The sequence below is a fragment of the Triturus cristatus genome, chromosome 3_1 (assembly GCF_964204655.1).
Source record: "Triturus cristatus chromosome 3_1, aTriCri1.1, whole genome shotgun sequence".
Lineage (NCBI taxonomy): Eukaryota > Metazoa > Chordata > Amphibia > Caudata > Salamandridae > Triturus > Triturus cristatus.
Window position 1 is genome coordinate 429,988,295 of NC_140583.1, and position 18,339 is coordinate 430,006,633.

General features: G+C 40.8%; 1 protein-coding gene across 5 annotated transcripts in view; it reads right to left on the bottom strand.

The window, feature by feature from the left end:
* Window positions 1–18,339, bottom strand: part of SECISBP2L (SECIS binding protein 2 like) — a 600,623-nt gene that overhangs the window by 235,804 nt on the left and 346,480 nt on the right. For all 5 annotated transcript variants that reach the window (XM_085644219.1, XM_085644216.1, XM_085644220.1 and 2 more), the window contains exon 14: window positions 8,992–9,154. In XM_085644219.1, coding sequence (XP_085500345.1) covers window positions 8,992–9,154 — 163 coding nt within the window. The remainder of the gene's footprint in view (window positions 1–8,991; window positions 9,155–18,339) is intronic.

The following is an 18,339-nucleotide window of genomic DNA, read 5'->3' on the forward strand; positions in this document are numbered from 1 at the left end:
CACACAGATGCCTTTGTGCTTAAAAGTTCCTGAAGTCAGCTCTACTTGAAGTAACACCAGAGAGCCTGAAAACCAGTAATGCAGTAAGTATTTGATGCACTTGTACAGAGTTCCAAAGTTCCTGATTTAAGGAACCGCTGGGACTTTCCTCTATTTACTTTGCAGAAAGATGACATGCTGCCATTTGTAGGCATTTGTTATGTCATTTTCCAAAGGAAAGCTCTTTCTGTCCAGGGGAATAGATCTGTTCATTTGGGTAGTAGGCTCTGAAGACTGAAAATAAAAGGGCTTGTTGGAAATATATGGCGGAGATGAGAGATGGGGCACCAGTCATGTCACAGCCCTGTAGATAAGACTGACACTTTTTTGCGTGGGATAGTTGGAAAACACTAGGAGAACCCCTGGCACACGCAGTCTAGGCTAGAAAAACAGGAGATTAAAATAAGGAGCACACGAGGCCCCTCATCACTTCACCTGCCCTGCTGGCACAACGATGAGCCGATAGTAAGCAACCTGACAAGTAACTTAATATGTGAAATCCTCAAAGTGGATTCGACCATACATGCTCACATTCTGAAATTATAAAGAGGGCGATTTAAAATCAATAAATAAAAAGATTGTGGGACTGTTTTTTGTCCATAGACATTCATTGAAGCAGAGGGATTTTCAGGTAGCAGACTGCTAAAATAAAACTGTTTTAAACCAGGAATCTCCTGTGAATCGGGGCTGTTGGCATCTATGGATCCAACAGTTTCCAGGGGTGTCCAGCTTGGCTCATACGGAGCAGCAGGGACAAAGTAATGTGTGGGAGGATGGGGGTCTCCAACTCAGTCAGCTAGCGATTAACAGTGTTATGGTTGATAAACAAGACATGCCCACTGCACGACAGGAGCTCCCAGGTCAGGAGGCACTTACTGAAAGTGCAAGAAACTCAACTAGTGGGAACCAAGTCCCAAACAAGAGGCAGGCAGCAAGCAACGGTGTGGGAGACGGGGAGTGTTTCAAAATGCTCAAGGTTTCTTTTATTACATTGTCTCAAAGGCATTTGTTTCCGAATGGAGATGGTACTGAAAGAGTACAATTCCTTCCTTCCTTTCTTCACTGGGAGCACGTTGGTGGTGTTAGGTGCACCCATTGTGTCCCCCAAGCTGCCCATTCCTCCTTCTCCCAGTCTTCCCCAGTTTCCTAACTTCACTGTATTCTGTTCCCGTTCAAGTAACCTAACTGATCAGTTGCTAAAAATTGTGTTTCACCATACGTGGTTCGCTTACCCTGAGCCCAAGCCTAGACTCTCATGGAGATTATCAGGCTCCCCTGGCCAAACGCTAGTAATCTGACCTCCGCTCTCTCCCCCACTTTGCTCAGGTATTTGGATCCTTTTCTCTAAACATCTCCTCTACTTAATGCCATACCTTAATCATAAATGCCCGCCTCAGGCTGTTCTTTAATGCCCCCATATCTGCTTTGAATCATTCAGTTGCTTTTGCCCAGCCTGTCTCTTCCTCCCACCACTCACTGAACCTTTAGCACCACATTCTACAGAGCTTTATCCCAGCCGTTCACGACTCCTCCCCCATTAGCCAGTACTTTGCAAGGTTTATTAAAACAGACTTTACCACAATTTAATAGGATGCTATTCAGTGACCTTAGAAGGCTAGATGGCGGGGACTGGCTGCCAGGGTTTCTAATATTCTCTTCCAGCTTGAGCCAGAAACTAAGAGAACATTTAAAGTGTCATCAGCCCTCCTTCTGTTTGAGTATAATCATGGCTGGACGCTATCTGGATCCTAACACCTAAATGCCAAAGTAATGAGGAAACAAAGGTACACAGCTTCTTATCACTTACATATAGAAGTTACAGAAAATCAAAAAACAGCCTCCAAATCGTAGCTTCTTTTAAGTAACACAAATGCACTGTAAAAATTTCACATGTATCAGTACGTGTGAGTATTTACAGGAATAACAATTTAAATAGCAATTCCTATTTTTTTTATTCAATACTTTCAAAACGCTACTCCTCCCACTGTAGGGTGTCAGAGCGCTTTACATCACACACACATTATACACTGACTATTAATCATGCAAGTGTGTAGTGTAAATCAATGTACATGATAACGCACAAGACAAAGAAGGTTTCAAGGTGTAGGAGTCACAAAAAGTACTTACTGGTAGGGATTATATGCCAAGATTGTACAGCTGGTAGAAATAAAAAGTTGGGTTCTAAAATATAACAGTGCTTGGGATGGTCCATTATTTATGCTCAAAAAAAACTTTAGCAGCCTTATAATAACAGATTAAGAACAAACAAGATTCTAAACCCACGTCTTGCAGTTTACATGCAGGTGCTTGATGCCGGTTCATAGCTCACTGTGCTATATTAGAAAAAATGCAAATTATGAACTGTAAATAATAAAACAGTGGCCCACTTCCCTGTCTACATAACCTAATAATCTGTCATCTGCATGTGACCTGATGTGCTTTGCAGAATACACATTAACACTATGCTACTTTATGCGTCAAAACTGTGACTAAACAAAACACAGATCTCCCCAGCAAATTCTTTAACCACCAAAGTTTCATTAACATTATTATTATTATTCCCTGAGATTAGGCACACAGAGCTCGCTGCAGCACATGCTTTAACCCCATAAAATATTGTAAAATGCAGACGTTGCAACCAATTAAGCCAGAATAGATTTTCTGTCACGTTTCCCCTTGGTGCCAATTTTTTTGAGACATTAAAACAAATAAGTACAATTTGACCCCTTTTCAGGACTCAGCCCTGTGTGACTTCATCCTCTTTTTGTTGCCCACTTTGATCCCCCAATTTATGGGTTCCCAAAGTAAAGTTTTTATAATCCCAGAACTGCTCATGACCATACAAGTTAAGAGCAGGGAGTTTTGGCTCACAAAGACATCTTGCTTTTCTGACTTTGCCTCTTCTATAGACTACCTTTCCCCACTGGATCATAAGCAAAAACTCTCGTCGCTCCCTTTGTCCTCCAGGCTACATGTTTGTTCTTCGTCTGGCCAAGACTATTTTATTTAGGGTTTGTTTTCACAGTGCTGCTAATCACCAGAGGTGATTTCCTAGTGCTTATCTGACCTAGGTCCACTGGTACTTCTCCCTTTGATCTTGACACGGCTCTTCTTCTTTCAACGAAGTTTCCACTTTATTTTCTACCACTGTTGACTTTTCCTATACCTATTCTTCTGCTTCTGCAGGCCATCCCTCCCTATATTTTGGTTTTATTTATAGGTTTTAACAATCTTCTACTGTTTTAGCACTATAAATGATAGAACTATAACTAATAGTACTCAATTTGATATCCTTAAATGGAAGGAAAGCAAAAAGGTGTATTGCCAGAATCTGAACTCATAGTTTGCAGACCACAGCAGTTGTCTGGAGTAAATCTTAACCCACTGAGCCATCTAGCTAATTTGCTGATTCTGCTTAAACAACTCAGGTTTCTTTATTTGTGCTGTCATCCCGTCACCTGCTATCCCTCTGTCCTGAGATTATCGGACCTTCTATTTACTGGACTAAATTGTTTGGCTGCCTTTATATTTCTCTTACCAGCCTCTTTCCCCTACAACATCCTCTGGTGCTTCTGCCCATGAATTCACTAAGGTTTTCTCCAGAACATGTGTGCCATTTCCTAGTACTAGATCCCTTCGGTCTCAATTCTTCCTCAATTTAGTCCTTGGAGCTTGCTGCAGGCCTCTCCAGGTAACCCTATCCTAATACCTGGCCTGCCCCATCTCTTGAATACTGCCTAGTGATTTTCAGTAATTCACAGCTCGGGTGTCTGTTCTATCCACCTCAATCCAGCCTGTCCTCTTGAGGTCTGACTCAGTGCCATCTGTGAGTCTCATGACATACCCTTCATTGATTTGGGTATTATGCTTTTGAGATATCCACTCAGAGCTGTACTGTCCAGGCTTCCCAATTTTGACTCCTTCCCACATGACCGGTCATTGTAGTCCTCGCCACTCCCTTCTATTGTCCTAACTGGACAATTCAGAAACGGATACATTTGCTTTGCCATCACCGCGTTACCATCAATGCACTGGTCACAAAAAGTAAAATGTAAATGACTCGACCTGTGCTGCTTTTTACATGTCTTTTTTAAAGGTATGGAAGTCATGTTTTCAATTTTTACAAGCACTAGCCCCTTGGTAAGAAATATTGCAGAGCCCTTTGGAATGCTCTGAGCTCCAAGACATCTACGCGAAAGGCATTCTTTGGTATCAACCAGTGACCACTTGCTTCTAGTTCTTGATGGTGAGCTCTCCATCCTTCTAGTGACACATCTCTTGTCATGACAACGTGAGTTGGCAAAGGTTGATAGTGTAAACCTTGTGTTAGGTTGTCTTGATACAGTCACTATGTTAAGGCGTCCTTGAATATGTCAGTTGCTCAGATCAGCAGGCTTGTAGACACTGGACATCCAATTCTTCTTAGAGGAGGCCCATCCTTAACCTGCAGTATGGATTTAACATCATGCAGGCAATATCCTGTCCAGCAATGATTTGAAGAGGTCTATCAGAAGAAGCCATCATGACTAGGTTCGGAATTTGACGAGTGTGTGACTGTAGACAAAGAATTCTCTCTTCTAATGGATAGGTTTTGCTATTGACTTTCAACATGGCACCCAAGAATTGGATGGAAGTTGTGAGTTGTATGTGAGATAGGACAGCTTTGTGTTAAAGGCCCAGTTTCATAAAAAGCTGTGTGCCTTAGCACGTTGACTTGCTGGCATCTGCCTAGGACACCACAATTATCAGTCAGTTGTTGAGATACTGGAAGACCCGATGATTATGATCGTGCAGGAAAACTGCAACTGGAGAACTTCACAAGTCGTGCCAACTTTAGACTAAAGGGTAGACCTTCAAATGAGTGACACCCAACTACTTCAAACAAGCCGTAGCTTGGGGTGAATGGGAAAATGAAAGCAGCTATCCGGCAGATCAAGGGAAGTTAGACTTGATCTGGAAACGCTCAAGCAATTTCCTTGCACATCAGCAGGTAGTTTAATGTGGCTCTAACGTCGGGTCTGTCAGTGCTCAATAGGACGTTGGGCCACTAAAAGAGTGCCACCAGTGAATGTGGACATCAGTTTCTTTTTGATCTCCATCTGCGCCCACAGACACTGAGCCATAGAAGTCAGGATATGGCAGTGTGCAGATGTTAGATATTGGTATCGTATTACCGAGCTACAGGAGACCATTCCACAGAAAAGAGAGGGAGGAGGGTCAGTGAGAAATCTTTAGTTAGATAGCGTCTCTGCTGGAAAAGAGGTCACCGAAGGTAAATAACTTGTTTTTCTAATAGAGACGTCAAACTACGGATTCCTCACCCTGGGAATAGATACCAAATCAGTATACCTCCTCTGATAGGTCTGTAGAATAGGTCAACCAGGAAATCCTCCAGAACAGATTGGGCACAGTGCCTATCCCACCGAACAAGCTATCCATGCAGTAGTGTCTGGTGAACGTATGGAGGGACACCAGCGTAGCAGCCTGACAAAGGTCCATGACTGGCACACCACATACCTGAGCAGTGGCAGTAGCATTTGCTCTAGTGCAATGAGTATTATGAAGTTTCTCCTTTGCTAGCGAGTAGAATATCTTTATACAGAGAACAATCCACCGGAAGATACTTATTTTGTGTACCGCTTTCCCTTTTTTTGCTCTAGGGAAATCCACAAAGAGTTGATCGTCCATGTGATTCTGGTTTGATTAATATAAAAACTCAGTGCCCTCTAGGTCAGTGGCGCTTGCCCAGGTAGTCTTACTTGAAGAGCCACGTCTTCAGCCTCTTGTGAAATTCGAGAAGCGAAGAGGAGGTCCTGATGTAATGTGCAATGCTTTATGGTCAAATTTCTTTATTCCAAACAATGCCAGAAACAGTAGTACAGGCAATGGAGACCGAACATGAAGCTTGATTTAGGAGCAATGTAGGAGATGGCGTAACCTCGTGCTCTGCTTTTGCATGGTATTAGTGCCAGCGGAGCGTAGGTGCCTGGAGGGTTGGTGGAAATGTTTGTGGCTGTTTAGGTAAGCTGGTCCTATGTTGCACAGTGCTTTGCATGTGTGGGTGAGTAGCTTGAAACTGTGCTCGCCATTGTAGTTCACTTAGTTGTGTGGTGAAGTGGACTCAGCATCGGATGTTGAGTACCAGCTTGGCTGCTGCATTCTGGACGGTCCGAAGTCTTTCTGTGAGTTGGCTGTTCATACCTGCTTAGAGGGTGCTCCCATATCCAGGCTGTTTGTTATGAGGGCTTGGGTGATGTTTTTTTCTGGTGTTGTAGAGTAATAATGTGAATATTGTTTTCAGCATTCTCAGAGCGTGGAAGAAAGTTATGGTGATAGCACTGACTTGGGAGGACCGGTCCAGCATGTGGTGAGTAATAATCATGAGATTTCTTGCTGGGGTTGAGGGTGAGCTTGAATCTGTAGGCCACCTGGCAGAGTCCCATGGTAAGCTGCCCTCTCCGAAGATCACCAATTCGGTCTTGTTCATGTTGAGTTTGAGGCAGATGGACTTAATCCATGTGGCCATTTCTGTCATGCAAGATGTAAAGTTGTTCCTGGTGTTGGGTGCTTTGTCCAAAATGGATAATGTCAGTTATGTGTTGTCAGCATAGGCAAGTATGTCGATGTTGTCTGCCAGCAATGTCATATAGATGTTGAAGAGGCTTGGGCTGAGCGGGGAGCCCTATGGGACTTCACAAATACTTTTCAGTGCTTCTGAGAAATAAGGAAACATGGTGACTGTGTGTGTTCTTCCGGTGACAAAGGTGCATATCCATTGGAGGGTGGGTCCTTGAAAGGCAGTCTTAGCATCATGCGATGAGAGATAGTCTTGAAGGCTGTGGAGAGGTTGAGTAGGATAAAGGTGGCAGTTTCTCCTGTGTCAAGGATCATCCAGATGTGAGGGCCATCCCTCTACTGCGGTTAGGTCTAAATCCTGATGCGTGGCGTAAACGAGCTGGTGGTTGACGGGGTGGTCGGCAAGTTGTTTGTTGATTGCTTTCTCTAGAACCTTGGCCAGGTATGGAAGGGACAGGGATCAGTTGGTAGTACTCAAATATGGGTGGGTCTGCTAAGGGCTTTTTAAGCAGGGTGTTTCCAGGCTGCCGGGAAGGTGCTTGTGTTAATAGAGGCATTGAGAATTGGGGTTGAAGGCTGACGGGAACCTGGAGTGGATGATTGTTGTGGTTTTCCTCTGTGGTGTTAGCATTCTAGGGTGTCAGGATGTTTTGTATGATACCAGGAGACTTTTTGCGAGGTTCATGGCATCTGGTAGTGGGTCAAAGTTGATGTAGATGGCTGTGATTCTGTTGAAGAAAAATTCAGCCAGGTATAGTTCTTGGGTTGTTGTGATTTTGCCGGCAGATGCTACTGCTATGGGTAAGTCCATAATGATGGAGAACATTTCTTTGCTGTTGTTGGAACTGCAACCGATGCACTAAGCTAGGGCTTTCCATTTGGTGTCCTGGATTTGCTGATAGTAGAGTTTCTTGCCCGAGTATTGCCTTCTCCAATTCTTCTTGGCTCGCTCTCCATCGTTGCCCTATTTGCTTGCAATGCCGTTTGGTCATCCGGAGTTCTTTTTTTTTTTTTTTGAAATCTGTTTTTATTGTTTTAAAGAAAACAAAAACATTCTTTGGCATGTGACACAGTAGGTAAGCAGAGAGTTGATAACATAGGCAAGGGAGCACCCCGCAACAGAACCCACAACCACTCGCCAGGACTTGCAATCAGTCTTGCGTGCGAGCACTGCCCTCAGCGGAGCCAACCACAGTCTCTTTGACAGTCTCGTATTGGTCTCAACAGGAGTAACAATATTAACCGTACCTCAACTGGGTTCCGTGACTATGCGTGGGTGCTACCCGCCTCATTCAGATAGTGAAGAACAGGCAAAATACCCACCAGGCCCAAAGATTATACATAACAAAACCTTAACAATGGCAGCATAAACTGTACAGACAGGCCCAATACCCTCCCGGTTGTCGTCTAGTCCCCCCGCCCCTCCACGCCCCCCCCCCGGGGAACCCCCGTGTGTGTGTGCGTGTGCGCCCCGGCTGCGATCGGCACTATGCAAGTGTGGGTGTCGTGGCGCCAAGGGAGGCAGGAAGTGGCCGGGGCATGTCAGCACTGCAGGGGGGCACCCCCCGATCCACCCCCACCCGCGTGGTCATCCGGAGTTCTTGTGTGTACTAGCTGGCTTGCATTCGAGTTATTGCTATTTTTTTTTGGAGGGTTCTGCATGTCTAGGCAGGGGGTGATGCAGTTATGGCAATAGCTATTGACAATAGATGGCCTGTATGTTTTGGTTGTTTTTTTGTGCAGGGCAGAAGCCTAGTCCCCTCAAAGAGTTGAATCCAGTGTCAGCGGTCAGGGCCGGTGACCAAAGTTATTCCGTGATTGGGAATGTTGATTGAGAATTTAAGTAGGAAAACATTTTCGATTTAATATATCAAGAATTGATTATTTGAGGATTCTCTGCTGAAAAAGCTGGAAGAGTATGGAGGGTACTACATTCCTTAAGCATTAGGATACCTAATTAAATATATGAACGCAGGGGGGGTTGACTAGAGCTTAAATCAAGCTATGCAATGTTGGCAGAATGTTTTCCTTACAAGTCAAACTCCAAGTCTTGCGGTTCATGTGGTACAAACTCCTCAGTGACTTATGACCAAATAATGTAGAGCTATTGATATTCTATTCAGTATAAAGACAAATATTACATTAATGGCGCCAACATTACTATTCATTGTTTGTTAAACAAACCGCTCTATTACACATCTTTTCATTATGTAAGTTGACAGACAATAAGGGGCAGAGGAATTTCCCTCATTTATGTAATATGGTTGGAGACCACGGTTTCTATGCACAAAGCTACACAGTGCCTCTTTTCACTAGGAACTAAATGCATAATCAATACACACAGCTGCCGCATAAATGACAATGTTAATACATTACTCTCTAAATCTCTTGCTGTGGATTTTCGTTATTGCTGAAGCTGCCATTGGACTGCCAATCCCCGAACTGGCTGGTGAGCCTTGTGAAACTGGTGTCATGCAATAAGGAGAATTCTGACTTGCCGGAGACAGAGATGCATCACTGGGCACACTTAATCCAGACTCTATAATAAAGGTAAAATAGTTTTTTTTTTTCTTTTTTTTAACAAAACACATTATTATCAAATGACATTGAAAACAAACTGCACAATATAAATGCAAGAAATTGACAGGATCTCAGACTCTGCTTGACTCAAAATAATGAGCACGGCAAGATGGACTGCATTTTATTTAAATGTTCTATATCACATTATCAACACCACAAAGTGGAAGGCTATCCAATTGCCCACATTTATTTTACTCTTGGATTATTCCAATAAAAGCATTTAAGAAAAGTAAAAGGGAGCGAATGATGTAATCGGTGTTTCTTTCAGGGCTTGGTGATCAGAAGTTACAGCTGAATTATTTTATGTTATTTGAGAATGTTATAAAGCACGACATACGTCCCGGAACATGTCACTTAGTGCAGTAAAAAAGAAAAAAGGCATTGGTGCAAAAAACATTGCAGGGAAGTATTCTGATGTAAAAAATCATGCTTTTATCGGTTTATAAAATTTCATTAGACATGGTTACGTACTTTGTGATATATAAAGGAATTTCATTTGATTCCTGAGTTCTCATGCTCTAAAAAATGTCCAACTCATTCAAACGACATTGGGAACACCTAAATTAACTGATCTCAAAATTGCGATAGGAACATCTTAGACAAATAATCTACTCAAAAGAGATGGTTTTTGAGTACTGGACTCTTGATGCATTAAACATGCCTCTCTAGTAGCCACTGCAGATTGACAAGTGCTTTATTATTATGACCAAATTTCCTATTTCCGTACAGAGTTTTGGCTGCAATATTATGAATGAACTGAAACTCTACATTATGCTTTCTAGGCAGGTCTAGAGAGAAGGAAATATGAAAATGTAGTTTAGATTAAACAAAAGCATTTATATGCTCTCACTGTCTTAGAAAAGGTCATAAAAAGACATTAATCTCTATATCAAACAATAGTCACATGCAAGTAAAATGGGAAAAATCTTGCGAGACTAATAACATCTCTATCCCAACTCAGACTGAACTCTTGTTATATATACAAGATTTCTTTGCTTCTTTTATAATGTAAATTCAGATCCATTTATAGATGCTTCTGGACTTCAGACAAGCTTCACAAATTGGGCTGAAGAAACTCCAACAAATGCTGGCATTACGCATATAATTTATGAGATCTCAATCACTTACCATTCCACTACAAATTCATCAAAGACTACTGAGCACACACTCAACATGATATTCCACACTAACATCTCCCTCAACCACTCTATGCTTAGCACTTATTACTTCTTGACTTATTATGAACTATTGGGATCAAAACTATCCTAGCTGACTGAAAAAACGCAAACAATATCTCCCACCAGATATAGTGGGTATGGGTATTTTTGTAACAAGTGCGGACAACAACACCCACAATCAATACTGCTCCTCTAAATCTTCCAAAGCATAATGGAACAAACTAAATATATACTTAGAAAAGATCAACCCCCCCAAACATATAGGCACTCAGAGGTATATTACCACACACAAAGTTCTGAGTAGACACTCTGTTATGCTAATATGCCTGAATTGGCTCACACAACCCTCCTCCCTCTCCCCTATCTCTCCAGTGTAAGGGGTGTGGAATTTAATAAAATATCTGCTTGTCCATGGGGCAAGTTGCTTCATAAATCTACTGGTCCTGTAACAAAACCCACTTGTCCCTTTTGTACCATGTGATGCGGCGACAAATAATGGCAGCAATCTCATTATATAAGAGCTTTAATATAGCCTCACTAATTATGCCAGGACTCATATCATAGTAGGGTTTGAATACCAGCAATTCCCTTATGTTGACTAATTTCTGCAGATCTACATACCAGGGCCGAAGGTAGTGGTAAGCAATAGTTTGAGGGTTTGAATGCCATTTTGAGTGTGCAAACCTAACAACTTGCATGTTTAAAAGGTTTATCAACTCTTCTCTAATCTTTTCCCATATTGAGAAAGGTTGGAAATTTACTCCAGACAATGGCAGACATATAACTTCTTCCAGGGTTGGGAAAAAAGTGATTGGAGAGAAAGTGAACTTGCAAATTTAACGTTTGCATGAGCAAATCTGCACGTGTATATTTGCTCATGCTAAAATGCAGTGCACAGATATTTTCTAGGAGTGCAATTTCTTGGCTGACTTTTGTAAATTCTTGTTAATTCATAAAAACCGTATATCTGAACTTAATGCAAGGACATATACCATGGGTGCACTTTTGAGACTTTCTTTAATTGGGCACCTAATTCGGTCTGGCGTTACACATGACCTTTTGTGTTTATTAAAATTCTGTCTCTCTCTCTCGGTCTATCGGCTGGCTTTACAGTGATTGACAGCCTTTTGCTCTTTCACAAGGAGTATATTGGCACACAAAGTAGTTTTGTTCAGTGCCAGGGACTACTGTGGCAATGTGTTCATTTTGAGACCGAAAACTATTTTTGCTTTTGTCAATGTTGGTTATAATGGTGAGGGCTTAGCAGCTCCCATACCAATAAGGCTTTACAAAAACCATGCGAAAACAAGTCACCCATAGACAACACCAAAAAGCGGCCACCAATTTGAGACCTATGAATTTGCCAATGCTTGTTTTTTTTAATGTTTCCTATAATCTTATTGAAACTTGTTACACTTACTTTCCATTATGAATATGTTTGGGAATATTCGCATGCATCAACACATTTTACTAAATGATGCTGCAAAGAAATGGTACCTAAACGTTTACAGTACTTTAGCTAAATGGTTATTTTTCCTACTTGCATTTTTTTGTGAATATTTTATTTTGAAAGCAAAGAATAATCCATCTTGCTTTCAAGCTTGTGCAAATATTTGCATCTTATCAGAGAGCATTATACATAGCCTCATATTGCTAAACTGTACACATTTTTTTACTGGAACCAGTCAGTAGTGCAGTCGGAGTGAACAACATTTACTTAGAACGCTCACCCCAATAATAAAAGCTTGGCATTAATGAACCATAAATACAAGTCTGAACAGCATTAACACATGGATACAAATATTACCTTAACTGCTGACAATGCCCTTCCCTGATCCATAATGTGTTACTGTAAACTGGCAGCCAAAGGGTTTGTGCTGTGGGGTTGGGCCTACTTATCCTAAGGACAAAATGCACATGAAAACTTGTTGCCCTTAACCCAAAAACAATATGTCCAGGGCGTCGGGCTATAGGAATTCCACATCCCCGACAGTGTATGTGACCACCATACTAGGTACAAATATACACTATTTGTGTGCCAGTGAATGTTTCAAATTCATATTATGACTAACGTACTTCATGTTGACCATGTACATGTCTCTCCTACCATAAAAGGTATTTTTTGTGTTTTTCTCACAGTTTGCTCAAATGTTGTATATAAAACATAATAAAAAACTTTAGGGGGAAAAGACAACTTCTCTTTTCCATGTATAACTGCATGTCAAACCGTCTACAGTGTTTGTGTTTTGGATTGAGAGGACAAGCATTCCAACCACCAATGAATAAGGGAGAAGGTTAAACCACAGACAGTAAGATATTACAGCTGTCTGAAATATTCATGTCATAAGTTTGGAGAAAGATAAGATAGTATGCAACCCAACTGATTAAGAATGAATATGATTATGCTCTTTCGTTTGCTCTGTTCCACAGGTGATAAGTGACATTTTCAATATTTGAATCTCCTCCGAACCACTGCCCATGATGGAAGATGGACCAGTGCATGGTAACCTTAAAAAAGCCTATAGGAGTGGCTTGAAAGTGCTCTTTATTCGTTATTTGTAGGAGCAGTCATGTGGACTGGTGAGTGGATAAAGAAGAGAATTATTCAACGGTTGGAAGAATGGAAAGAAGAACAGGTGCCTGGATAAAGGCTCAATGTGGCCTGGCCTACTGAACCTCAATATATATTTTTGTGCCCTTTTTTTTTAGCTCAAAACAGTTACAGTTTTGTACCAGACCCAAAAATACCATTGGCCAGACCTGACAACAGTGGCCATACAGAAATATTTTGGGAATGCACTACATAAGAATATGTGATAACCATTCAAATAAGATTTTCTCAAGACAGCACCACCTATTCATTTGTGGTAATACTTGTAACTAATTGTTACAAATTCAAAATAACCACGCTTAAGAGATTCAAGGGACTTTGATGAAACAAGTAACTTCATTTCAAGCCAATTTACAAGTTCCATAATTAGCACTATAGTTTTATACAAAGATTCCACACACAAGATTCTAGCATGCTACTCTTACCCAAGTAACACGTTAACCCACTTGCTTTCTTTCAACGCACAAAGATTACCTATTTAGTCCTTGCTTGAAATCATGCTCACTTAATTACTGTTATTACCCCTTGTAGCCCAAATATCCTTGTGCACACATACTAATCCTAGGCTAACACCTTGGAGCTCTCAACTGTAGGTTTAGCGTAATTTAATTGGTATCTGAATTGCTCAGAGAGCTGTACAATACACTGCTGGTACATTTGGCCTCAAAGTAAAGGGAAACAGTTCTTTGCATACCAAACAGCATCACCACTTAGAGCAAAGTTATTCCTGGCAAAATGTAGCCCACATTTTTGTATGGCAACTGAATGAACCAAGGAGAATTTGCTGATTATATGACTTATCAACTTGGTCAACTGCTACTTGTTTCACAACCTTGCAGTGTATCATGTGCTAAACACAAACAGTGAGACTCATGATAGCAATCTTAGAAGGATGAAAGATTGACTTGACTCTTCTTATAATTATCACTGATGTGCAGACCATGCAAACACCAAGCATACCGAACTACGGTATCCTCACAATATCTATTCACCTAAAAGCAACTGAAGCAAAAGCACCAATGGGCAGCAGCAAGAACAGAAAACATGGACGGCTCTCCAGGTGGTCGGCACACAGAAGGGCATCAGTTCAATGCATCAAAGGGAATCATGCTCACCACTGTGGCACCCTCAGCTAAAGGACAGGAGGTGAGCATAGTAATCACTCCCCCTGTGCCCCAAGTGGTGGGTCGTCAAAGAGTCTGCAGGTCAAATGCTGTCAAAGGTGGACCAACTACTGAGATTGAAGGAGATTGCCATGTTTGATAGAAAAGGGAACTGTAAGCAATCCAATTAACTTTTTGCGAGGAATATGGATACTTTGAAGGATTAGGATGAAACCCAAGAGGCTGGGTGTTGTGTAGCACATAGAGACCGACAAGAGTCTATGGCTTTTATTCATATCTGCTGCCTGCAGCCCCAAAACAAGCACACAGCTCATAAAATAAATTTAACTGGTCAAAATATTTTATTAAGTATAGTAAAAACATATAAAAAGTACTAAACAAAAAAACACAGAAACTATAAGTGCATATAATGATCATCAAGAGTTAAACAGTGAAATCAATATTAATAATATAGTATTGAAACCAAATAAAGGGATACTGTGATAACCGAGGCACAACATCTGCATAGTAATATAGTTAATTAGAGTTAGAAATATATAAATCAAGAGAAGTACACATTGTAGACCTAATTGCCAAAGGAATGGTGTGAGGACCAACCAGTGACATCAGCCCCCATCCAAGATAAATTATCCAATCCAACCACATATGAATGGCTAAGGAATTAGCATCTTTCCAATTAGATGCAACTGAGTAAACTGCAGAAGAGAAGTCATTTAGTTTCAGATTATCCGTGGAATAGGAGAGACAAGAGTTTAAGATTTACAAATAATTAAATGAAATGTGAATTGCATAAGGAGATTAACATTAGCAAAAATCTTCCAAACCTCCCTCCAAAAATTGAAAAGAACAGGGCAATCATATACCACGTGCTTAATAGATCCTATTACAATTTATCAATGGCAACAAGCAAGTTTTATTTTTTTAAACTTATTTTTATTGCCATTTTCATATTTCATACATTGTACATCATTCATATTCTTCAGATGAGCGTATCCGATCAGACATCCTGTAATGGTGTTTAACAACTGTACTGATTGATGATTCGTCACCAGGAAGCATAAATAATGCATACAGTTATCCTGACGTTTAGATCCTGCGATCTCGGGTTCCATATATGGCAAAGGAACTGGGGTTTAACATAGGCATAAACTAGGGAATGGATATGGAGGAATATGTCCAATTACACTGGCGAGGGAATGTAGCGTCGTGATGGTGAGGCACCGCTGATACTTATGTTTGCCTATCCTAGTCGGTGCGACCGAGAAGTGCAATAGTGTACCTGAAGCTAAGGCTTATCAAGAGCTCGTGTGGTTGGGTGTCTACGGAATCAGGGGGGTAGGGCCTGTAGCTGTGTGCCCTGGATTAGTTGTGTAGATGCGTCGTCTGGTGGGTCCGCCCCTGGGGAGAGTTGCCCAAACTGGTACAATAACATGGCCCATTCCATTGAGATAGGATGCTTGCGGGTCCCTTTCACCTCCTCCTCCCGTAGTGTCTCCTCCTCCGCCGCCGCCCATCTGCGCGTAGCTCCCACCCACGCCGCCAACGGGGGGCCGGCGGGGGAACGCCAATGCATGGCTATGCTGCGTTTGGCCAAGAGCACCGCTAAGGAGAGGAAGCGCGTCTGCACCTTGTGTTATGGCAACAAGCAAGTTATCCAATAAGTTTGTATTATATATTTTAAATAGAGACCATAAACAATTATATAAGATAAACAGATCAGTTTGGGAAAGTGAAGCTGGTAGGTATGGTTCAATACTACGTGGCCATATAGTTTTCCATTGAACTATAGTTAAGTTAAAATCAAATTCAGGATTTCATCGACATTTTTAATTCATTTTAACTCTGCCCCACCAATTCAAATGAAAGATGAGTCTAATTTTTCTTTTGTTTTACTTAATAAAGTCATGCAGTAGCCCTCAGTTAAAAAATACAATATCAAGATACTGAAGATGCCTGGGTTTCCAAATAATATATTTTCCTGCTATCATACTAGAGGTGTAAAAATATTTAACAGAAAAAAAAGTTTGTTTTAGTAATATTAAAGGTATATCTAGAAACGAACACATAATGATGAATAGTTTTTAAAATAATGGGAACAGAAGAAACATGGTTATCCCCATACACCCAAACATCATCAGCAAATGCGGACATTTTTAAAGCTGAATCTTACATATTATTTCAAATACAACATAACAGTGGTTCTACAGCAATGAGAAATAAAAGACAGGTGAGAAGATAAGGTTATCTAATCCCTGTATGCAAAATAAAGGAAGGGGAATAAATACCATTAACACAGTTTTTTGCTGATGGTTTAGAGTGCAATGCATTAGTCATTAAAAAAACTAGGACCAAAATCAAACAATCCTAATGCTTTAAAAAAAAAATTATTTTGTCAAAGGCGGTCTCCAGATCCAAATTAGTAGGCCTGCAGGATTGTTAAGTTTGACAATTGAGGCTATATATAATATGTAAGGAGTGTATTGTGAGCAGAAATTCTAGCTTTAATAAAACTAGTATGATCTTGGTGAGTAATGGAGTTGAGAATAGATGTCAATCTGTTAGCTAAAATCTTAGCATACATTTTACAATCCTTTTTACAAGAGAAATTAAACAATGGTAACTACAGAAGTGAGGAATTTATTTGGTGTTAATTTGAGGTACTTTACACTGCATGAGAAAAGTGTCAATAACATCCTTAAGGATCACAGGTTTCCCAAACAATTACTGAAGCCGAAATTTGTATTTATAATCTGTGGAAGATGTAAAAAGTTGTTCTGGTTCAGCAATTTATTTTTCTAATTTCGACAAGTTAGACAGTAAAGTTATATTTTTATATGCCATAATAGCAACTGTGGCATCTCTAATAACTGCTTTAAAAGCATCCCCGTCTGTAATCTTTGCGGTCACATTAGGTTTACTACTCTGAATATAATCATTAATAATCTTTAATATCTTGGGTTGGTTTAATTTGTTTATTACAATTTCTTTATTCATTCTCCATCTGGTTGTGGGAGGAGGTAAATCATTTAATGTCAGGGAAAAGGAGATTAAATCATGGTCCAAAATTGTAATTTGCTTAATTTTTGGAGTGGTATATTTCTAGAGGAAAGCAAATAATCAATTTGTGAAAAAGGTGGAATGAGTATTCTAAAAAAACACGTACATTCCTTGGCAGTTGGGTTGGCAAGTCTCCAAAAGTCAAAAAGTTTAGTAGTGGAAAAGAAGAATTTAAATAATGTAAAAGATTTTATGGGCGAAATCTAAAAAAAGGAATTTTATCTAAGAGAGCATCATGAAATAGATTAAAATCACCACCCATTTTAAGAGGAACATTCCATAACTGCACCACATTCAATTACCAGATTGGTAGCTCTAGGAAGTCTGACCTCTGGATAAGGATCAGAACAAATCGACCCGAGAAGCATACGACCACTGCAGCCGCTTTAATTAATGCTCATTCGCTTATTAAGCACAAGCATGAAGTCATGGACTAACACATCTATGGCGTTAGATTGTCTCTTTATTACAGAAACTAGGGTGAAAGAGACCTCGGGTCCTGATTAAACAGAAGCAGTACCAAAGGGTGTCATTTCAAGACTGGACCGCCCCAATCGAGCATGTGGTGGCCTAGCAATAATTTGTAAGGAATCTTTGAATTGCACGCTTAAGAAGGTGACTACTCTTCAGCAGGACATTTGTGAGCTAGCTAATTTCAGAATTATATCTCATGCCAAGGCCGCCTTTTTTGGCGAACAAACTTTCTTATGTCCTGGGCTCAGGTGCTGGAACCGTTTCTAACTGAGACCAATCTCACCATTCTTGATGATTTTAACTACTTCCTTTTAGATCCATCCAATAAAGATTCTAACTTACACCAGAGCTGGCGATCATCTCCAGCAGTAACTCATCTAGTTCATTCTACCACCCACAGTGTTGGCCACACTCTGGATGGTATTTTTACCAACTCTGAAGATATCTGTGTGAAGGATAAACTTCTCCCTTAGTTGGTCAGACTGCCAGATCTCTTTTCCCCACCTGACAATTAGCAAAGAGCAGGCACAATGCAGACCTCAAGCCTGCAGTAACTGGAACAAGATTGTTCAGGAGAAACTGCAGCATGCATTTAACATCACCATCAGATATTGATCCCTCCGTCAACCATTCGGCCGAAGATTTTGCTGGCTGGCTGGAGGCTGCCTTAGACATTGTAGCCCCACAAAGGTCAAATGGC